A 23,553-nucleotide genomic window follows, 5' to 3' on the forward strand; every position below is an offset into this window, starting at 1 on the left:
GGTATTTTAAGGATTTTGCCATGTGGAATCCTATCTATTCTTTGTACAACTTCTATTTATCTATAAAAGAAACAGAAAAATAGGCTGGGAGCATGGCCTAGTGGTAGAGTGCTTGCCTAGCATGTATGAAGCTCTAGGTTCAATTCCTAAGTAACACAGCAACAGAAAAAGTTGCAAGTGGTGCTCTCTGGCTCAAGTGGTAGAGTGCTGGCCTTGAGCAAAAGAAGCTCAGGGACAGTGCCCAGGCTTTGAGATCAAGCCCAGGCCTGGCAAAAAAAAAAAAAAAAAGAAAGAAAGAAAAACACCAGATCCCAAATAACACAACTCAGACACAATCATCATTAATTTTCTTTTTAATTTCTTGGACTTTTTTCCTAAGTGCCTAGGCAAATTCACTCCTAGAATGGAGTTCCATAGCCAGTTGTTTTGACTTAGAATGGCTGGGGAGCCATTTATGTATCTGTAGCCCATCTTACCTGAAGTCCAGTCACCGGGTGTGGTGAAGGTACACCCAGCTGTGCATTCCGTTTGGCCATAACCTTCATAAACCTTCAAGCAAAACATGGAAATCACACAGGGACCCACAATTTCCAAGAGCTGACAGATTATCATGCTCAGCTACCCAACTTCCCATTGGACATCTGGCTCTTCCCCAGTGAGGATGGGTAGGATAGTACTCGGAAGGTAGCTAACTCCAGGTGAAGCTGAACATGGTGTGGCAATAGGGGCTTGGAAAAATGTGCTGTGTGGTTTTACCACAGACAATTAGCAGATAAAATTATATAGTAGCTGGTGGCAGTGACTCACTCTGTAATCCTAGCTACTCAGGAAGCTGAGATCTGAGGATCTCGGTTCAAAGCCAGCCCAAGTATGAAAGTCCTGGAGCCTCTTATCTCCAATGAACCACTAGGAAAACTGGAAGTGGTGCTGTGGCTCAAAGTGGTAGAGCTCCAGCCTTGACTTGAAGAGCTTATGGAAAACACCCAGGCCCTGAGTTCAAGTCCCAGGACTAGCAACAAAAATATTATGCAGTCAGATTTTCGGACATATTCTCAACCACTGGCTCAATTTTCCATTGGAATAATATGTATTAGATATAAGCATTTTCAAATCTGCTGAGATACTTCCTCTCCAGAGTCTCTCTTGTTTACATCACTGGGAACATATGCCCTTAAAACCAGTCAAACTATGTCAGTATGTGATAGGAGGATAGTATAAGAAGTTATGGCTTCAAAAGCATAAAAGTTTAAGCATGCACAATTATGAAACTGACACATTTATTAAATGCCCATCAGCCACAATACCTGCCTATGAAGGAACTGAATATATTTTCATTGACTGGATAAATGAAGGATTTTTTTTTAAGTGGTAACAAAATCTGTTGAATAAGCCAGGCGCTGGTGGTTCATGCCTGTAATCCTAGCTACTCAGAAGGCTCAGATCTGAGGATCGCGATTCACAGCCAGCCAGGCACAAAAGTCCCTAAGACTCTTATCTCCAATTAACCACCAGAAAACTGGAAGTGGCACTGTGATTCAAAGAGTCAAGCTCTAGCCTTCAGCTAAAGAGCTCAGGGACAGTGTCCAGGTCCAGAGTTCAAGCCCTAGGACTGACCAAAAAAAAAATCTATTCAATAACAGATAACCACACACAAATGGGCTTTTGTACTCTCCCAGCACTCCATTTCTGCATTGAGAGGCACTTTGCAGGCTGGAGAAGGTACAGCTGTGAGGCATTATGTGGTACAGGTTGTTCTGCACATCGAAAATGTCCATATAGTTTATCTGGTCATTTGCCTTTTGCTAAAAACTTCCATGGGCCCGGGTCAAGGAATCTCTCCCAGTGGATACAGCTGGGCTTCCAAGAATGTGGGTGGCAAAGGCTTCCTGACTTTCGCTGGCTCTGGGAATTTTTCATCCTCTCATGAGGAGGTTTTTATGTCAAAGAGGTCTTGTCTCCAGGATCCTTTTCTGTATAGTCAAGAATATGGGTTTACCTGCCTAACACATCCCCCGTAGCCCCCCATGGAAGGCCGTGCGTGGTAGTACCTGGCACCCCAGAGCTGCCCGGAGGAATCCTAGGACTGTTGGTGAGGCGGGGGCTGCTCCAGTAACGATCATCCGCACACGCCCACCAAGACTGGCCTGCGGGAAGAGACAAGAACCTGCCAACACTGGTGATGCTCTTCATCCAAGGGCAACATTAACTAATGCTAGGGTGTAGATAAGAAACAAGGCCCTGAGCTGGGAAAGTCCCTTCCTCTTACAAATGAAGAGCCCTATCAGTTTGCATCTTAATCCACATCATGACCAGCTCTTTTATGTCTTTTTAGATAAGTGCCATTAAGTCTGTAGGGCATGCTATAATTATGATTCTTCCCCCTCCTTCAATGATAAAGCTGTTCCCTCATTCACAAGCATCCAAAACAATTACTTAGGACAATTTCTTCCAGCTTCCATTTTAATGGCATTGCCTTTTCCTTTTCATGTACAAATCAATATTATGCTTTATTTACGATGCATTGCAGAGGGTAAAAGATAACTTGAAACATTTTGTTTCTGTAAGTTGAGCCAAGAGAGTTTAAAAATTAATTTTCACAGCTCAAAATAGAATAGCAAGAAAAATGAGGAATGCTACTGATGAACTACATATTTCTTGGGCAATGCAGGGCCTGAAGACTTTGGTGGAGATTCAGAAATATATATTTCTGGACTGGCCTGCTTTGGGAGACATGGGAAAGACAGAAGAAAAGAAGAAATTTGTTCCTCATCTGGCTAGAACCTGGTGCTATGGGAAAGCCACTATGGCCAAGGTTAGAAGGGGGAGAGAATCTTCAAGTCCTGGGAGCACAGGAATATTTCAGTGAAACACCGACTGACTCAAAAGTAAAGTTACCCTGATGGTTAAGGAACCTATTTTCCAAGGGGGTCTTTCTTGCTGTTTGCCCTTTGGCAAATAAATATACATTTCCAACTTCTTTTAAAGACTTTTAAAATTATGCTTTGATTAGATGAGCAAATGTTACTATTTCATAAGATTGCAGGCCACTAGATACAAGGTGTTACTCTATAAACCCTTGTTTGTCCATTTCCTCACCTGAATCTTATTAAAGAAGAGTTCATCCCAGATGCTATTGTTCCTGATGATTCCACTCCGGACTTCAGCCTGCTTGCGCTTAGCTGCAAACTCCAGGAGCCAACGCTTTAATGGAGTGTCTGCCTGAGAAAAGATCTGAGGAACACAAGGTGGAACCAGTTTTCAGGATCTGAATGTATCACTTCTAAATGTGTACCCTACAGGACGACAGCCAGCACAGAAGCTAGGTTCCACTGTACCCCTGCAGGAGGCCACTGATGGTGTGACATCAAAACAAGGGCGATGGTCAGGAGCCAGCGGCTCACGCCTGTAATCTACGCTGTTCACGAGTTGAGACTGAAAAAATCATAGCTTGAAGCCTACTCTGGGCAGGAAAATCTGTGAGACTTTTCTCTCCATTAACCACCAAAAATCCAAAAGCAGAGGTGTGGTTCAAGTGGTAGAGTGCTAGCCTTGAGGGAAAAAAAATGCTCAGGGGCAGTGCCCAGGGCCTGAGTTCAAGCCCCAGTACAAAGTCTTCTCAACCAGGGTTTAGGAAAATAGGGAGAAGACTGAGAAAAAAAAAATCAAAGGATATAAGAAATTAAGCAAGCTTTCTGGCATGGTGTGAAAGAACAAAACAAAACAAAAAACTATATGGGGCTTCTGCCTAACAAACAAATTCTGTCCAAATGAGCTGATAGCTAGCCCTGAGGGTCTCACCTTGTCATACATCCGGTTCAGCAGTCGTGGGACCACAGGGAAAATGGTGGGTTGGAGAGCCTTCATGTCATCTGAGAGGAGGCGGATGTCCCCCTGGAAGAAGCCAACACGTCCTCCATGGCAGTATACGACAGACTGGAAAGAGAGGATATGAAGGTCCTTTAGTCTGGTCAGTCATGGCTTCAGGTGAGAGCTATCCAATGGTGAACCCATCCCCACCCCAGCCCAGTTATAGCTGCTGTTGGGAGACATCAAAGAATGCTATTTGAGCTGTCTCCTACACAAATATTTGCACTAAATTTCACTCCAACACAGGGAAAAGAAACAGGGACAGAGTCCTGAGCTTTTAGAAGATACCAAGGTAGGCATCCCTCACACCCACTCTAAAACCCTGGGAACTCAGATCTCTGAGATGCACTGAATCCTTGAATGGGTCTGCTTCAAGTCTAGATAGTCTACGGGTTTCCCCAAGAACAACTCGACAACTATTAGGGAAACCCCATCCTCACTGGCACTGGAGCTGTTAACTGCACTTGGCTGTGGGAAAGAGGCCATGGGGGAACCTGGCTGTTTCTTATAAGACTAGGAGCACACCAGGGACCTTCTAATTACTTCTTTAACTCTCACAGAACGCTGTAAGGAAGATAGCATTCCTAACAACCCTTTCCTGAAGGAAAAATTTAAAGCTCAAGAGAGGTAAAGTAACTTGCCTAGTGCCACAAAACAACGGGCATTGCTGGCATTCTAATCCAAACTTGAAAAGCATGACCTATTATACTAGATCTTCTCTGTGGCAAAATAGGAAAGATTTAAAGGATGGAGTTTATAAGCCAGGCATCACTGGCTACTCCAGAGGCTGAGGATCATGGTGGTTCAAATCCAGGCCAGGCAAGAGAGTATGTGGGACTCTGATCTCCAATTAATCAGGAAGAGATGGAAGAGGAGCAGTGACTCAAGTGTAAGAACACCAACCTTTAGTTAAAAAAAAAAAAAAAAAAGCTAAGGGACAAGTGCCAGGCCCTGAGTTCAGACCCCAGTGTTGGCACAAACACATAACAACAAAGTGGTTATTCAAAATGGTCCTTTGCATGACACAGGAAGCGAGAGTCTTTTGTCCCAATAATCAGATAAGAATTCCACCCTTCACTTACTCTGTACTCCCGCAAGGCCTAACTCAGAGTTAAACTATCAGTTCCCACCTACAGCCTGAGGAGCCATGACAATTTGATGACCGGACTTAACAGTTTTGTTCTCTCTAGCGAGTTATAAAACATGGAGAGGTACTGCACAGAGGTTGGATGGTAAAATACTTCTGCCATGTTGTAATGCTCTCAGAGCGGTTGCTACCAGGAGGGGACTCTACCAGCTGAGTGTGACCTTGGGCAAGACACAGCAGGCCTGGGGTCTTCCCTGAACAATGCTCCCAGGAGGGATAAGTACCAAGGTCCTTGGATCCCCCTGGCTTCTATGGTACTTTCTGCGGAATAGGGTCATTTTAGTCTTATTTCATGCTACTATGGATAAAGTGACACCCTGCTAGGATTATGGGTTCTAGGCATGGCTTATGCCTCCTGGATACCAGGGCCTTACCTGCACCATTCGCTCAAACATGTGTGCTAAAGGCAAATAGGAAAAGTGTACATCCGCACAAGTGGGAGCCCACTGACTCTGCAAGAAAACAGAAGGAGCCCAGGCAAGTCCCAATCAGTCAGGCGGGCGTCTTACCTGAATCACTCTCTCAAACATGTGAGCCAGAGGCAGGAAGGAGATGAGCACATCGTCCTGTCTCGGAAAGATCACTTTCTGCAGGTGATGGGCATGGGAGACAGAAAGGAAAGAAACACTGACAGGAAGACAACAAGAGAGTCATAAAACAATAAAGAGAAAAATGATCCTGGATGGGCGAACAGGAAGAAGGGGGATGGGGAGTGGGAGGGTGGGACAGAAAGGCAAGATGAGAGAAAAAAAAAATGAGAGGTATGGGGAGAGGGAGGATGGTGCAGAGAGAAAGGGGAAGGGGCAGCATAGGAAGCGGAGTGTTAGGTTGCAGCGCCAGTGGGTCTAAGTTATCTGCAGAAGCAAAGAGCCACATGAAGCACATATAAACCAGCAGAGCTGAGCTCCGCAGGGAAGTCTCCTCTGGGGGGAGGGGGAGGGAGCTTTCACCTCACTTGCAGTCAGTCGGCGCCAGCCTGGCCCTCTTCCCTGCCTCTCCACAATGGTAGAATCTAACCCCAGTCTCCTGGGACCATTTGAGCTGAAAAGTCAGAGGGTCCTAGACTGCCAGCACTTTCTAGTGGTGCAAGAGGCTCACAGAGCTCTACTTCTACGCCAGCAACCGTGGATGGGTGATGAGTCGGGGAGACGAGGCCTAAGCCCCAGAAAAAAAAAAGTAGCTGAACCCAGCCACAGCAGAGAATCAGGGCCTTTCAAGGAGGTCTGGTGGCTCAGACCTGTAATCCTAGCTACTCAATAGATTAAGATCTGAGGATCATGGTTCGAAGCCAGTATGGGCAGAAAAATTCCTGTGAGACTCTTAATCTCCAAGTAACTTTGAGCATGGTGGCTCAAAGCGGTAGTGCACTAGCCTTGAATAAAAGAGTCCAGGAACAGTGCCCAGGGACTGAATTCAAGTCCCATGATCAACCAAAAAAAAAAAAAATGGAGAATGCAAAAGAAGGCTGGCTACATCCACCAGCCCATGTAGAATGTTGGTCCAGTCAGTCTCGCAAATAGATCTGACTCTAGAAATGGGTTTCTCTGACCTGGCAGAGGCCTGCCTAGAATTATGGGTCTGCCTGCTTTTTCATTTTGTCACATAAGTGCGCTTTCCTGGTCTGTCTCTTGGTCCTGTTTGGACAAAGCTTGGAAACATGGTCTAACCGAACTCAGCCATCAGTTTTCTAGCAATGAGTCTAAGCATCTGGGGATGTGCCTTTTTTTGTGATTGTTGATGGTTGTGGGATTTAACTCTGGGCGCTTTCTCTGACTGCTTTAGTTCAAGACTAGCACTCTCCCACTTTGAGATACAGTACCACTTCCTGTTTTCTGGTGGTTAACTGGAAATAAAAGTCTCATGGACTTTTGTGCCTGGGCTAGATTTGAACCTGGATCCTCATATCGCAGTCTCCTGAATAGCTAGGATAACAGGCATGAGCCATTGGCACCCAGTAAGGAGGTGTATCTTTTATAATGCCATGTAGCATGCAAGAGGGAATCTCTACTGCAAAGAAAAGGCCTGGCTTCTTTTCTCTTGAAGACAACTTCAGAATATACTTACCAGTCTTAGGGGGAGAAGCCTCCTTTCTTAGCCGATTATAAACACTAACATACTTTTGTCAGCCAACATATATGGTTTTTTTGACTTTAGATTTACCTTCACAGCCCTATAAATTAGCAGCTTCCACTGTTTCTCAGACCTTAGTAGTCCTTAGACACAAAATGACTGAATTAAACCCTGACCTTCTTAAAAAAAAAAACACATTAGCAAGAATTACTTTCTAATTAAAGGCACCCATACAAAAGCAAAGAGATCTCAATTTTTGAAGTTTAAAAAGAGGAGGAGGGGGCCGGGAGTTTGCCCTAGTGATAAGAGTGTTTGACTAGCACGCACGAAGACCTGGGTTCGAGTCCTTGGTACCGCATACGTAGAAAAGGCCAGAACTAGTTCTATGGCTCAAGTGATGGAACACTAACCTTGAGGAAAACCCAAGGACAGTGCTCAGGCCATGAGTTCAGTCCCCAGGACCAGGAAAAAAAAAAAGAGGAGCTGGGAATGTGGCTTAGTGGTAGAGTGCTTGCCTAGCATGCATGAAATCCTGGATTCCATTCCTCAGTACCACATACACAGAAAAAGCCAGAAGTGGTGGTGTGGCTCAAGTGGTACAATGTTAACTTTGAGTAAAAGCAGTTCAGGGGCAGTGCCCAGATCCTGAGTTCAACCCCAGGACTGACAAAAAGGAAAAGAAAAAGAATGCTTCTCTGGGATCTAGACACTAAATCAACTGAATGTTGGCTGGATATGATCATTTCAGCATTTGGAGTTAACATCCCTGCATGATGGTACATGACTTAATCACAGCACTTGAGGCAGGAGAATCATGAGTTCAAGGCTAACCTTGGTAACATTAGGTGACTATGTGTCAACTAAAACTCAAACAAGCAGAAAACTCAACCAATATCTGAGATTAGAAGTGGCTGTAAAATGCAATTGCTCTATTGAGTAAGGAAACTTCTGCATTTTAGTGGCAACCCAGATTTTATCAAGGGAGGGGGGAAAAAAAGAAAAGAAGAAACAGCATTTAAAACCCCACTTAAGACTTGAGGTTGTTCTCAAGAGACACCTGCATTTAGTAAGTTTACTTTATTCACCTCTGTCACTTTCAGAAAGCCAGAGAAATCAGCCACCACGTTCCCATGGGTAAGCATCACACCTTTGGGGTTCCCTGAAAACAGAACGCAAGAAAGGAAATTAGTGTGGGAGCTAAAGGGTCCATTCCCTGTGAATAGGGCCTGAGGCCAGCAGTGCTGGCCTCTGAGCCTCTGTTGGCCTCAGCTACCATAGAGATCCAAGATGAATGTTGCATCTGGGAACTCCATATGGCAGACCCTCAAGCCCACCAGGAGGCTCTTGGCAGCTTGGGACTAGAAGGCAGGTGGCCTAACAGGTGGACTATCTTAACGTCTGAAGAGTTTACCATTTGTTGTACTTTATCCTCTGCTGCCTCCCTCAGAGCCCAGCCCTGGGCCTCCAGCTCCTTTGACATACACCACTGCTCTAGGATGCTCTCTGTTGGCAGAGTAGTTCTTGAATACCTCTGATACCTGGAAAGCCTCCAGGTTCAGGCTCAGGCCAGGCCAGAGATCCGTGGGGCTGAGAACAGCCATGCCTGTCTTCTCATTGGCGGACATGGGAGACCTTATTGGTTTGTCCAATGTGACTTTTCAAGGCTGATCATGAGGCCTGGTGCTCAGGAACCTTGAGGAAGCAAGGCTTCGACCATGACTCATAGGATAAAGGCTGGTCCAGGTCAAGATGAAGGTAGAGTGGGCATCATTTTATATCTGTCTGGACACATCCCGGATACTGCTTCTGTGTGTCTGATACAGCTCAAATCCTTGCCCTGTCTCACAGCCAGCACTTCAGCAAGCCATCGCTCCCCTCTCTCGCTCCTTACCACTCCACAGGGTGCTTTCTATAAGGATTAAGGGATATAATTTTAGTATAAGAGATGTTAAACTAGATGTTCTCACTCAGGAAATATGAAATCAATCCGCAATATGGGGAAGCACAAGCAGGCAGATCACCATCTGGCCAAACCAGGCAGAAGTGAAACCTTATCTTAAAAATAATCAAAGCAAGCCACACACCTGCAGCACACGCTGTAACCTTAGCTACTTCCGAGGTTGAGATCTGAACACTGCAGGGAACTCTCTCCAAGAACCAGAAAAAAGCTAGAAGTGGATATGTGGCTCAAATTTTAGAGCACAAACCTTGAATAAAAAAAAGCTAAGGGACAGATGGACACTGGTGGCTTATACTTGTAATCCTAACTACTCTGGAGGCTGAGATCTGAGATCCAAGGACAGAGGTTGGAGCCACCCGGAACAGGAAAGTCTATGAGACTTATCTCCAACTAATCATGAGAATGTATTATGTATGTATATATATATATATATGAGTATGTGTATTTATTAATTTAAAACTGGAGATGGAGCTTGGCTCAGCAATAGAGTGATATTTGCTGTGAGGAAAAGAGCTCAGGGGGACAGGTACTGAGTTCAAGTGCCAGAATTAGCACAAAAAAATGCCAAAGAGGGGCCGGGAGTTTGGCCTAGTGGTAGAGTGCTTGCCTAGCATGCATGAAGACCCGAGTTCGATTCTTCGGCACCACATACATAGAAAAAAGCTGGAAGTGCTACTGTGGCTCAAGGATAGAGCTCTTGCCTTGAGGAAAGTCCAAAGACAATGCTCAAGCCCTGAGTTCAAGCCCTACAACTGGCAAAAAAATGCCAAACAAACAAACCTCCAAACTACGGACAAAACCCCAGGCACTGAGTTCAAGTTCTAATACTGTGGCAAAGTACCTCAAGTAGTAGAGCCTGGCAAGAATAAGGCCCTAAGGGGTGGGAATGTGGCTTAGTGGTAGAGCGTTTGCCTAGCATGCATGAAGCCCTGGATTCAATTTCTCAGTACCACATAAACAGGAAACCAAAACAAAACAGAAGTGGTGCTATGGCTCAAATGGTAGAGTACTAACCTTGAGCAAAAGAAGCTCAGGGACAGGTGCCCAAGCACTGTGTGCAAGCCTCAGGACCAAGACACACACAAAAGACCTCTCCCAAACCCTCAAAACATAGAAGTGATTCTGGGAGTAAAGGGATTACATGATTTTAAAAGGTCATATTTTTATAATAGGTAGTTGTTAAAGTATCTTCCTTTTGAAAAGATGCTCTGCCTTACCTCCACCTGTCCTTTCATTCCAGCACTTCTTCAATCCCAGGCCCATATTTAAGACACTTCCACCAATGGTCTCTTAGATACAAATCATACAGAAGTCCCGGGGCCTACAAAATATTCTCAGCGTTGTCTCATAACTATCACCTGTGAATTCCCAGGTTTCTAAAGAACATACCCCCAGATATCAGATATGTTATCAAGACTATCACAAAATAAGAGCCCAGTGCTACACACAGAACTTTAGATTGTGAGGCTGGCTTGACATATCAGAGTGGAAGGTCTGAGGATCATGAGAGAAAGTTGTCTTTGTGGATGAACAAAAGCTCAGTTCAGTTCCTGTCCACACATTTACTGGTGGCAATTAACTATTCAATTATGCTTCACTTTGTCGTGCCCTTTCCTTCTCTAGTACGATGAAGAATGTTCACATATCCTCTGGATACAACTTAGCAGAACAGTACTGAAAGACTCTGTCCTGCGGCCTCTTGACTGCTTCTGCTCTGCCTCTTTTGGAACTCTTGTGCCATCCTTCTGTACATATGGTGCTTCCAGGCTGGGTCTACTCCTGCCCCGTGTCTTCACAGACACATTCTGTGTATGCTGTCATATTCCATGCTGTTCCCACTCCTACGACTCCTCCTTCCCTTTTCCTTCTCTTTCTTTTACTTCAGCTGCTGATAATTTAGGACTCTGCTTAAGATTGGAATGCTCTTGTGTCCTGCCATCTCAGGGTACTCCACACAGCCCATGACAGGAAAGTCCCTAAGACTCTTATCTCCAAATCATCACCAAGAAAAGCCAGAAGTAGAGTTGTGGCTCAAGTGGCATAGCACTAGTCTTTGAGGAAAAAAACTCAGACACAAAATGAGGAGAGAGCATTTTACATGACAAAACTCATAAAGATACAGCATCTGAACTACCATTCAAGGGATTAGCTCCACAAATTCCTATCCAAAAAAAAAATGTCTTTGGAGGAGTAGGTTCAGATTCAAGTCTAGCTAATGGTTACTTTGAATGAAACAACTAACCATGTATCCACTCTTGGCACAAAGTGCCATCTCTCCCCTCCTGGGTTTTCCTGGCATGGCTAAGGGCTACAAAACACTAGCTTATTTTAGGTTTCCTCAGATGTAGGCATACTAGAAGGAAACTTTCCTAGAATAATTCCACCAGAACCCAGGGCCAGTGTCAGATGGAGGTCCTAGCTTCCATCTTTGCTCATTAGAAGAACAATGTGGCCCTGGTCAGGCTAAAAGCCAGTGTACTGGGGGAACTGCAGCTGGGCTGTGATTGCCAAGGACACATGTGGCTGACGTGCCGACATGAGGATGAATATAAGAAGCACCACCCAGGCTTAGTCTCAAAGCCAAGGAAATCCACTGACAGGGTAACATCAGGCCACAGGTCTATTTGCTGCCCCAGCTCTGTCCCAGCAACAGCTGCAGCAGGACTGGGGCTCTAAAAATCACAACTCATTTCCAGGCTCCATGCATACCACACCACATGGAGCTTGCGTAGGACAGCTCAGCTTTCAATTAGGAATCCAGTCTGGAAGACACTGGATATGACGTCTGTCCCCTTCAGCCAGGAACAACACATTTCTGCTTCTGGAAGTCCTTTTCCAGGTATAGGGCATCGTGTCTGACCAAATATCATGGTAAAATCTGCTGAAGGCACTCTTGGAAGGCAGAGGTCCAAAGCTAAAGGTCACAGCACTGATGTGCTCCCCACTATGAAATCACTGTGAACTCATGTCTGAGAGAGAAAGGGGGGGGGAAGGAGGGAGGGGGCATTGGAAAGCTCTATTTAAAAATGCAACCAATGGGGCCAGGAGTTTGGCCTAGTGGTAGAGTGCTCGCCTAGCATGCACGAAGACCCGGATTCAATTCCTCGATACCACATACATAGAAAAAAGCCAGAAGTGGTGCTGAGACTCAAGTCGTAGAGTGCTAGCCTTGAGGAAGTCAAAGAACAGTGCTGAGGCCCTGAGTTCAAGTCCCAGACTGGCAAAAAAAAAATGCAACCAAAGCCTGAAGTGTATTTTTGAACTTTGTACTAGCTCTTGATATCAGCTTCTAGAAAGTGAGGGCCTTATTATTTCTTTTCTGAAGACGGTAAAAATAAGAAAAAAAGTCTTAAGCTCACTTGAATAAATAGCAAAAATCTCCATGCAATAAAACTATAAAACTGTTTCTTGTTATCTACATGATATGGATACTCTGGATTTTGGAGCTGGAACCAAATGTGTTAAAGGCTGCTTCTGTATGGGGGTGTGTGGGGGAACCCCCCCCAACCTAACTGTCATTAAGCAGGGAAGTCCTTAGGTTGGAGGTAGTCTGGGAACCTTTTGCCTATTCAGGACACCGCAAGTAACTTCCCAAATCATCGGTTAAGACAGTGACAATGGTAGAAAAGGCACTGGGCTGGGAGTCTCAAGAGCAGGGCACAACTCGCTGGCAGCCTCTACTCACTGGCATCCACTCTGCTCACAGACTCTGCTGAGGTCCTGAAAGCACACTGAGAGAGAGCAGACAGGCCACTGTAGACTGCAAAGTACAGTGCCTGTGCCATGGTCTTCATGTCCATTCTGTCTCTCCCAGGAAACCTTCCAGGGCTGTGCCTGCCGTGCTATGTACATGCTCCATGGTCAGTGCCACACACCAGTTGTTCCTGACAGTCATGCCTACGGCTGCAGAGCATCTGAACTGTCCATCTGTGTGCTGCCCCGTCTCCCCACTTGGCACCTAACCATCCTGCCGTGAGGGAAGTCCTACCCCAGCAGCATGTGCTCTCGGAAGTGTAAGGTCTGCATGTCCCAGCCGACACTGCCCACTGGCCACCTGGGTCGTGTGTGGTTCCGGGCAATGGCAACAGCAGAAGGTGCCAACATCTGGAGCCAGGCTCAGGACAAGGCTCAGCCTATGTCAGTGAGGCACTAGAGACTCCTGGAAATCACCTGCCAGGCTTCCAGGTGAAGGTGGTCATAGGTAAGTGATCTGGGTGACTCTGCTTACCTGTTGTGCCACTCGTGAAACATACAATGGAGAGGTCATCAGGCTGCGGGGGCTAAAGGAACGAGAAGGGGGGGTGTTAGGAAGACCCCGTGTGGCCCACTAGGGCCAAAGATACCAGGACCACTCCACTGCTCAGCCCCATATCTGTGTTAAGGTGATAGCTGGAAAGGTGGGCAGATGAGCACTCAAGAAAGGGGGGATGCTGGGTACTGGTGGCTCTCACCTGCAATCCTAGCAACTCAGGAGGCTGAGATATAAGGTCCATGGTTCAAAGGCAGCCAGACCAGGAAATCCCAAGAGACTCTTATCTCAATGTAACTACCAAAAAGCCAGGAGTGGAGCTGTGATTCAAATGGTAGAGCACTAGCCTTGAGCACCAAGGCTCAGAGACAGTGCCTAAGCACTGGGTTCAAGCCACAAAACTGGCACCAAATAAATGTTTAAAAATAAAAATAAAAAAGAAAAGGGGGAAAGAAGAAAATACACAGGCGTACAAAGAAGGGCTGAGACCTACTGAGGCCTATGAGTAAGTGAGCTCAGCAGGAATGACAAAGCTGAGAAGGGAAGGAGAGTCGGCAGAGGCCTTGTTAGAAACTAGAACTACTCCCATGGTCCAGCCCAAAGGTCAGCTATGACCCAACTCTAGGCATAGGTGCTATATATGAGAATGGCACACATCCTCATAGCCCAGGGATGAACAAAAATAGTAGATGCCACAGACCAGTAGGGCCCGGGGTCCATGTCTGCTTGTGTTGTTGCTTCTTTCCATACCAGACTCTGTGGAAATTTATACTTGAGGTGATAAAAATTAGACTCCCCAGAGTGATGTTCTGACTCAAAGTAGTAGAGTGCTAACCTTGAGAAAAAGAGCTCAGGGACAGTATCCAGGTCCTAAGTTCAAGCCCCATGGGGGGGGAATATATATATATATATGCTGGTGATTCCCTTCTTGAATACGTGTTTAACATGACACTTGAAATATGATATAAAAAATCAGTGTTAATAAAGTCTTTTTTTAAGAAAAAAATAAAATATAAAAAAGGCCCTCCTAAGAAAAAGTTACTCGAGAACCAAAGGTAGGTTGGAATGACTAATGCTTTGTCTTTCTCTCCCAAAATCTGACTCCCGTCTTTCCAAGGCACTCAGTCCACAGAAATTCTGGGCAACTAAGAAGACATTCCTGAGTTGAGCACAGATTGCTCACTCATTAACAAGGAGGTGCTTGTCTGGCCTCTCTCCTGAGCCCTATGAACAGCGAGGGACTCTGGTTCTATTGATCATCTTGCTCAACAAAGATCTATTGAAAAATCAGCTTACCACAGGAGCTTGGCGATTCTCTTGGCCACAATCCTAAAAGAAGAACACACTTTTTAAAAAATGCTCAAAGCTCTCATCAATTGAAAATTAAACAACCAGCACAGTAGTTCTCGCTCTTGTACCAATCCACAAGTTCAGGATGCCTTACCTACCTAGGTGTGGCAGATGTTGCCTGAGTGGCATTGCCTAGCCACTCAGGGACGGGGGAAGGAGGAAAAGGGGAGGGAGGGTCAGGAGAGGGAGAGAGAGAGGTCCACATTATATGCAGGGGTCCTGAGGCCTGGGGAGAGGCCAGGTGTGCACAGGCCAATGAGTTTTGGACATGTTAGGCTGAGAACAGGCACAAGAGAGTGGCTTGTGATATAAGCTCCTATGAGCATGCAATGCTAAGGGATGGGTGAGAGTGGCCTACTTATACAGGTATGGTTGTGTAAGTTTCAAAGGGGTACAAGTGTATAGGTATTAAGGGTACAGTGAGGAGACAGGGCGTCATGAGGATAATTGCTGGGCCCAAGGGCCAAAGTTCAATAGAGCAAGTGACTGTGGGTCAGTTGCTACTGAGTAGGGACTGCGGCCCTAGAGGCCAGGATGCCCTGTATTGCCCTAACAGGCCACAAGCTTCCACCAGACTGTTGTCCTCAGGGAGGCCGTGAATAACAAAATCACTTCTGCTGGGCTCTATTAGTTGGGTCTCATTAATAAGAACTTTTCCAAGATTCCTGGAACTCATGGCTACAGTCCTTGGGCACACATAGGCTCCCAAGGCTGTGTGAATGCCTTCCAGGTTAGCATCCCTGTCCACCTGCTTGTACTTGATGCCATTAGTGGTACCAGTCAGAACTTTCTATTGAAGGATGGATGGGAGTATCAGCTCCAAGCCTTTCTTGAATGCACTTCCTCCCCACAAAACCCGACTTCTCCTGACACTGATAGACGCTGGTACATTGGTCACCTCTGAGGCAGGAGAGGGGCAAATAACCACAGCTCTAACCCCATTAGCTGTGGCTCAGCAAACAGCCTGGACACAGCCTCTCACCTCTACAGCCTGCATGGACTTGATGACCACCCCGCTCTTCTGCCCCCTCTCTCTCAGGGTGTCATCGAATGGCTCCATGAGGATGATCAGGTTGAGCCCTGGAGTCTCCTTCTTCTCCACGTGCTCTAGCAGAAGTACTGCCTTCTGTGGCTTATCCACGATCACGGTGCAAATACCAGCTGCAGGGCCATCAGGAAAGAGTCAGGCTGTGACTTTTGATCAGCATGTGCTACGCAGCCATACCATGTGGACCATGTGTGCCACAGCTGGTGTGTAAGGCAGGCCGTGGGGGATGGCCATGCACTGTATGCTCAGGCATGTGTCCTGGAACTAAGAGTAGAAGGCCAGGGAGTCTTCTGAAGTAGACACCTCTGCTTTGCTTCAGGTGTGCGTCTGCCATCCCAGGTCTGTCTACAGTATTTAGCGCTCCCCAACAATGATGCCTTAGAACGTTGTAGTCTATCGGAGGCTTGTACAGAGGCTTCTTGATATCCCAGCCCATGGAAGGAATCCTCAGGTGACACCTAAATAGAGATGGCTAAGACTGGCTGTAAGCCCTTAAGTGTTTTCTGAGATCAGAAACAAAGTGCCCTTTTCTGAATGTGGTATCATGAGATAAGCTAAGAGGCAGGGTCTGGGGACTGGCTGGCAGTGTTAGAAGGGAGGGGTCAGTGGGACTTACCAGTATTAATGATGTAGCGGATAGCCCCAGGGCCCAGGGTGTCATAGAGAGGGACCACCACCATGGAATATGTGTAGCAGGCAAGCTCTGCAATGATCCACTAATGGAAACAGAAGGTCGAGAGGAGAAAGGAGATGAGAGAAAGAACTCTGCTGCTTCTAGGCCCAAGAAACCAGAGTCCCTGCTCTAGACTTTATGCCTGAACCTCCACCCTGTGGCCAAGGATTTCATATGACAAATGAGTGGCTCCTGCTCATCCACAGCCTTTCAGATCACGCCTGCCTCATGGAATTCTCTAATTCCTGGATTTCATGTCCAAATAATGCCAGGAGCACTTTGAGGCCCTCTTTACCATGACTTGGCTTGAAGGTCAGCTTTGTACTGGACTGGGGATGGTACGGATGAGTGTTGGTTGGGTATCTGATCCTGATATGGAGCAGAGCTGGGGGTGAGGGACAAGGAAGGAGGTGCTATCATAATCCTTGGGTTTCCTTTTTTCCCCTTCTTGTCCTAGACCCTACAAAGAGTGGGAAGACATTTCACGCACCCAACCCTTACTCCTCGGATGTCTCTAAAACCACTCAAGACAGGCACTTACCTCTGGCCGATTTTGTGCAAAAACACCAATAAACTGATCCGTTGTTGCTTTACATTTGTGCTGGAGAAGTCCAGAACCCAGAAATTCAGCCCTGTTGGCCACCTATGCACAGATGTGGGGAGATTATGGGAAAACAGACTCTTAGCAAGGGAGAGTTCTACAGGTCTGACAGACCTCCCTGCCTCCCTACCCCGGCATGCTGAAAGTCCCCAAGGCTGCTGCCAGGAATTGGCAGACAGGCCATAAAAATCACAAAGGAACCTCTGAACCCCATCCTGGTGTCCACAAGCCCCTACCCATGAGTGCCAGGTCTGCATAGGTGGACAGGGTGGGGCTTGTTCTCTAACACTTACCTCCTGGTAGGATAGCCACTGGTAAGGCTGTTTGGGCTTCCTGAAGCCAAGGCAGGGCCCATTCCCTGCAGAGAGACAAACAGGACTTGTGCCAGGGAGGAAGACTGATAGCTATGTCACCGGCTCCTGCCCCTCGGGTACCTCGATAGACATCCTGTACTTTCTATATCTATGTGCCCAGTGAACATCCCCTCTAGATGCCTGCCTCGCCTGCTGTAGCCCAAGGTCTAAAGCATGCAATGTGACAAGAGACATCTCCCCAAGGATCAGGCAGGCAGTGTGACAGCCTTTAAAGGCTGTGTGACAGCATTTAACTCAAAGGACACAAGACACTCAGAAACCACTAGAATAAGGTGACAATCTACCTGAGAACACCTCCCTTCACCTAACATACTGCAAAAGCATGTCAGGCTCAAGTTCAGAGCCATGGCAGTCGGTGCCCGACAGTTCACCAACATCTGTCAATGGAGGCACAGAGTGCAGGCTCTGACACCTGGTAGGTTGAAGAACTGAAACAAAGACAAGATTAGCCCTGGACCATACAATGAAACTGCTTCTCTAACGGCTGGAAAGAGGTCCAGGAGTAGTTCCTTTCTGCTGACCTAAGCACTGTTCACATGTCCTGTGCCTGACCCTTGGTTACATACCTGCTACCCTTGTACCTTTCCAATGTCTACCACAGTCCCTTCACACCTCCACAGCCCTGCTCACCTGAGATGCTAAGCCCGCGGTGGAACACTTGGTACATGGTCCTGGCGTCATCATAGTAGTGGGTAAGCAACTGAGAGCTACCCCAGATCACGGATCGCCGGGCTCCGCCACTGTCCTAGGAACCAAAGAGAAGCTGACTGAGGCAGGCACGTGTGTCAGGAGTGGGCCCCTGAAGGCAGCCTGGATGCACTCCTGGTTCACACAGTCGGGGCTGTGTATACTCACACAGGTGGCCTGTGAACACCTAAACAGTATTCACCCTGTTTATCTGTGTCCACCTCAAAACTGACTAAGGCCTGTAGATCATTCCCACCTATATCGAACACACACCAAATTCATACACCAGGTCGGCCCACACTGATTGTCCATAATTTTCAGTCAATCTTCCTGTTCACCCATACACTAGAACTGGGAGCAATTGTTTGATTCAGCTATCACCTGTGAAGGTAACGCCTCCTCCATCACACCTGCTGATCTGCCCCTAGGTTACACCTTGTGGGTGTAGTCTTTAGCTTGTAAGTGTGCCACATCCACCACTGACATACTGAATCAGTTGATGACTGTGCAGAAGGTACTTTCTGTGGAAGGAGGAGAGGTTGGATTGTACCCAATGGGAGCAGGCAGGGCAGAAGGAGCCGGGCCTCTCAGAGGAGCCAATCCACCCCTCCCCCCGAAAAAAAGCAATAACCAACCTAAAGTTGGATATGTGGCTCTGCAGGTAGAGTACCACCCAGTGAGCACAAGTGGCTGGTAAGAAGTTTGAGTTCTGGCTTAAATAACAATAAAAAATGGGGTGGGGGAAGGTGGGCAATCCAGAACGGGAAGTGGCAAACAATCTCTACTCTGAGACAAGGGAAGGGGCTCAATGTCTTCTCCCCCTTCTTCTTCCCCTTTGACCCTGCCATCCTTGGGATTCCCAAACCCACAACTCTCTTGTATCCCGGTGCTGCCTGTTCTCTGAGTTCTATTTAAGCTGCCCTGGGCTGGCCCAGAGCCTACTGCTTCTTGGAACATTGAGTCTGAGGAAATACCGTATGCACTACACAGCCAACAGCCAAACTCAAAACCACAAGCAGCTTTTCACTGTTTTGGGAGTGGAAAGTTCTGTTTGGCAACGGCTTCCTGGGCATGAATCTGGAGAAGACACTAGGAAGCTGAAACTCTATACAAATCACACCCAGTAGGCACCTGGGTGACAGTTACCACACAGCGAGAGATAGGGACAGAGATGGGAGCACCTGTGCACACCTGCAACACACACACACACACACACACACACACACACACACACACACACACGTGTGTTGGAGAGGGGCTGTCTGAGATTTAAAGGATGCAGAGATTTTCCAGACAGAATGAGGGACAGACAAGAACAGTATCTGCACAGGCAATAGCAAGGACATGTGTATGGGGGTAGGGGCACAGGTGCATTGGGGAGGCATGCGGACATTTTGGGGTGCTCCAGATGGACACTGCACAAGAGCAGATCAGAAAGGGCTTCTGACCAAGGTAAGGATTCTGGACTATGGGTTGAAGAACAACAGGCAGCCAAGGGAGGGTTTGAAGCCACAATGACTGAATTATGTTTCTTATACATAGCAAGCAGAATAAGTGCTACCAGGCTCTGTGCAGTCTGGGTCCCCCTTGCTTCTCTTATTTCATTTCTTGCTATTGTTGCCTTTGCCTATCCCACTGCAGCCATTCCAACTTTCTATGTCCCCAGGAGATGAAGCCAGAGAAGGGCAATCTTCCCAGGAAGGGAGGCCTTACCTTCACCCAGTGCCCTGTCCTCTCAGTCAGACCCATAAAGTGACTCACTCCATGGGCCCTGCATGCTGATTTAGAGCTATCTCTCCTGTCGTCCTGACCCTATCCAGCCCAAACACCTACAGATGCCCCCTTGTGCCTGGTTTGCCGTGATCACCCTTCTATAGCACAAATTGGTGATGTTTTTCTCAACTGAAAACACCAAATAAACCAAGAACAGGTGGCTCATGCCTGCAATCCTACCTACTCAGGAGGCTAAGATCTGAGAATTGTGGTTCAAAGCCAGCCCAGGCAAGAAGATCAGTGAGACATTTATCTCCAATTAACCACCAGAAAACCAGAAATGGCACTGTGGCTTAATGTGGTAAAGTGCTAGCTGTGAGCAAAAGGGTTCAAGGATAGGACCCAAGCCCTGAGTTCAAGCCCCGTGACAAAAATAAATAAAAATTAAAAATAAAACTGAAGACACCGAGTCTCAGAAGGTTAAGACACTGCCAAGATCCACCCAGCCCACAGAGGCACACACCAGGCTCCGAGCCCAGGACGGCTGGTCCTCAAAGATCACTTGCTTGTCATCACTCTGCCATTCTTCTCCGCCCAGCACCAACACAAATCATCATTCCTCCCACCCAATCAAAACAAAACTGTGTGTTTTATTCATACCTGTGCCTCTGTATACATCACTCCTACTGAAAAGACACCCTTGAGAGCCAAATCCTTGTTTGGCCTGTGCCCTCCCCACCAGGCAGAGCACTCCCCTGTTAATGATCACTATCAAGAGCAAAATCAAGATGTACAACAATACCTATGTGTCGTGATAGCACTTTAAAGCTCATGACAGAACCAGGAACAAACGGAGAGACCAGTGAGAGAAGGCAAAAACTTTCGAGAATCTGTTGCTTGGTTTCTTGTGTATTGTGTGAATATATTATCAATGCGAATAGAATAGTTTAGAAGAAAAAGGAAAAAAAATGCCAGTCCTAAGGCTTGAACTCAGGGCCTGGACACTGTCCCTGAGCTTCTTTTGCTCAAGACTAACACTCTACTGCTTGAGCCAGGGTGCCACTTCTGGCTTTTTCTGCATATGAGGTACAGGGGAATTGAACCTAGGACTTCATGCATGCTAGGCAAGCACTCTTACCACTAAGCCACCTTCCAAGACCTAAGAAAAAAATTTTAAGGCAAAAATTAAGTCTAGGGGCTGGGAGTTTGGCCTAGTGGTAGAGTGCTTACCTAGCATGCACGAAGGCCCAGGTTTGAATCCTCAGTACCATATACATTGAAAAAGCCAGAAGTAGTGCTGTGACTCATGTGATAGAGCTCTAGCTTTGAGAAAGCTCAAGGACAGTGCTCAGACTCTGAGCATAAGCCCAGGACTGGCAAAAAAATAAGTCTATAAGCTTAATAAAGAAGCAGCTCTCACTGGTCCTTCAGACTTAGCCTGAAACACTATCATCTGCTGAGTCCACTGTATCTTCTTCCCTATTCCATGTTGGCTCTACTGGAGAACCTAAGTGCTCTGCCAAGGCACAGCCCTCAGATGGGCTCAGTTTTGGGTCCCTGCACCAGCTAGGCCTAGAATACTTTGGGAGGAAATTTACTTTGCAGCCTGAGAACCTGCTTAACCTACTGAGACAACAATAGGCTAAGGCCCCTTACCCAAGAAGTATGCCTATCAGAGGCCCAATGCAAGGAGGTCACGGACAGTTCCTGGGAGAGGAGGCAAAGGAGGAACTGGCAGGAAACCCTGCCCGAAGCTGCTACAGAACTTGTTGGCTGGCCACCAGGAGAAAGCAGAATTCCCTGGGCCACTTGAGGTCAAACAAACCAGGAGTTTGGCTTCTGTCTTTAAGACACCCATCGTCAGCCAACTACTTGGCATAGCATGACTCCGTCCCCTTGCTTACCTCCACCTCTTCTGATTGCATTTGGAGGTTGCACGGTGGTTGCAAGGCCTTCGGGCGGTGAGTGAGCCAGTAGGCGAGGACGGCAGCCAGTGCACCCATACTCACGAGGGTGGTGGCTGAGAGGCTGCGGAAAAACTGGCCCAAGTCATCCAGCTCGGGCAGTCGCAGTATCTTTAGGATCTCCTGGGTCTGCATCTTCTCCAGAAGAGAGAGGATAAGCTCTGTGGGAGACAAGAGAAAAATGAGGGAGGATCCTTAATGGGCAGCATGGGTCCTAGGTTAACAAGCCATCCACTGACCATGGCCAAGCCCAACAGACTGAAGGGCAGACATAGGGTAGTTGGGTGGTCCAGTCTCCTGGTGTAACACAGCACACCCCCAAAGGTGGTTGACCTAGAAAGTGCTTTCCTGGTGAGAGTCCAGAGCCCTCAGCAGTCTCATCTGATAGAAATCTGACAATGAGCTGTGCTTACACGCAGAACCAAGCTCAGCACCTAGGCTGGTGGGTGTTTCCATATTTCTCAGGGGCAAGGTCTGCTCTGACAACTTTGGATGTAGTGATTATTGGGTTGCTATGCTGTCCTCCTTGGTCTCTGTAGAGGTAGCAGAGAGAAACAGAGAAAGACACCAAGGCCCATGAGAAAGGGCTTACTTAGAAAAATACTGTTGCACACAATACTGACTTGTTCAATGTTAAAAGGAAAGACTGACAAAGTGTTTCCATGAGTTAGTATTTATGAAAAAAAATACCATTTACAGAATCACAGGGAAGGAATGACATAGTCACAAATGAAACAGAAGATGATCACTTTAAACTTTAGGTATTCACATGGAAAATTATAGCTTGGGAATGTAACTTCAGATTGTATATAAATTAAAAAGTGAGAGGAAATCCAGAGACAATTTTGCTGAGATTAAATCAGGAAATAACAGAAAAGAAAAAAAAAAGAAAAACACTCTTGTAGGGCCAGGAGTTTGACCTAGTGGTAGAGTGCTTGCCTAGCATGTGCAAATACCCGGGTTCGACTCCTCGGTACCACATACATAGAAAAAAGCCAGAAGTGGTAGAGTTCTGGCCTTGAGAAAGTCCAAGGATAGTGTTCATGCTCTGAGTTCAAGCCCCCTGACTGGCAAAATAAAAAAAGTAAATAATAAAAATAAATAATAAAAGTACTGTTGTACACCTAGCATCTCTTGTGATGCTATGAGGCAGCAGCCAGGGTGCCCCATCACCTACTGCTTCTGAGAGAGGCACAGGAGACATCCCTGGGTAGACAGTGAAAGGACTTCTGGTGACTCATTTTCATTCCAAGAGGTCCTAAGGTTCTCCCACGTCTTCCAGTTAGCTACTAAGTAAAGAAGTATCCGTAGGGTAGCAGGACACAGCCAACTAGGCTCAGGGCCTCGAGTGCTTTCTAAGATGAGGAAGGTCCTGAGGGCAGGTCAGGAGCCTTTGTTTTGCTACCCAGAAGGATGAGAAGCTAGAAGCTTCACATGACAGGGTGGGCTCCAGGCTGCTTCATAGTACCTTCATAGTACCTCTTATGGGTTCTCTGCCCTTGGAGGCAGTCACCGCATCTTCTTTGGGAAACAAAAAAAGAAATGAAGAGCGGCTACTCTGCAGTCACTGGACAGAAGCCCAACAAATTGCTTGACCCCTGAGGGAGGAGAGATCTGCTGAAATTCCAATAAATGGTTATTTGTGCTAAACTGTAACATTACCACACGGGCAATGAGGTCAATGATGTGCAAAGTCACTGCGGAAGAGAGGGGGGAGAGATGGAGAAAGAGAGAGGGAGAGAACTTCAGTTTAAGTCCCTTCCGCATCACTTCTCAGCTGTGCATAGTTGGGCACATTCCACTTTTCCAAGCCTCCACCTTCCCTACTTAAGATGGGCACAGTACCACAT

At 46.9% G+C, this 23,553-nt stretch overlaps 1 protein-coding gene across 2 annotated transcripts in view; it reads right to left on the minus strand.

Moving 5' to 3' along the window:
• Positions 1-23,553, minus strand: part of Acsl6 (acyl-CoA synthetase long chain family member 6) — a 41,950-nt gene that overhangs the window by 13,087 nt on the left and 5,310 nt on the right. Inside the window, exons 2-15 of one of the 2 annotated variants that reach the window (XM_090321070.1) lie at positions 21,644-21,864; positions 17,970-18,084; positions 17,259-17,323; positions 16,906-17,007; positions 16,308-16,407; positions 15,626-15,804; positions 14,590-14,622; positions 13,273-13,324; positions 8,170-8,243; positions 5,389-5,466; positions 3,799-3,933; positions 3,097-3,231; positions 2,049-2,144; positions 477-549 (exon numbers count right to left, since the gene is read on the minus strand). In XM_090321070.1, coding sequence (XP_090177196.1) covers positions 477-549; positions 2,049-2,144; positions 3,097-3,231; positions 3,799-3,933; positions 5,389-5,466; positions 8,170-8,243; positions 13,273-13,324; positions 14,590-14,622; positions 15,626-15,804; positions 16,308-16,407; positions 16,906-17,007; positions 17,259-17,323; positions 17,970-18,084; positions 21,644-21,864 — 1,458 coding nt within the window. Of the gene's footprint in view, positions 1-476; positions 550-2,048; positions 2,145-3,096; positions 3,232-3,798; positions 3,934-5,388; positions 5,467-5,523; positions 5,602-8,169; positions 8,244-13,272; positions 13,325-14,589; positions 14,623-15,625; positions 15,805-16,307; positions 16,408-16,905; positions 17,008-17,258; positions 17,324-17,969; positions 18,085-21,643; positions 21,865-23,553 lie in introns of both variants that reach the window. The other variant, XM_090321069.1, reaches the window with a different exon arrangement.

The sequence above is a fragment of the Megascapheus bottae genome, chromosome 29, assembly GCF_031878675.1.
Source record: "Megascapheus bottae isolate mThoBot1 chromosome 29, mThoBot2.hap1, whole genome shotgun sequence".
Taxonomy (NCBI): Eukaryota; Metazoa; Chordata; class Mammalia; order Rodentia; family Geomyidae; genus Megascapheus; species Megascapheus bottae.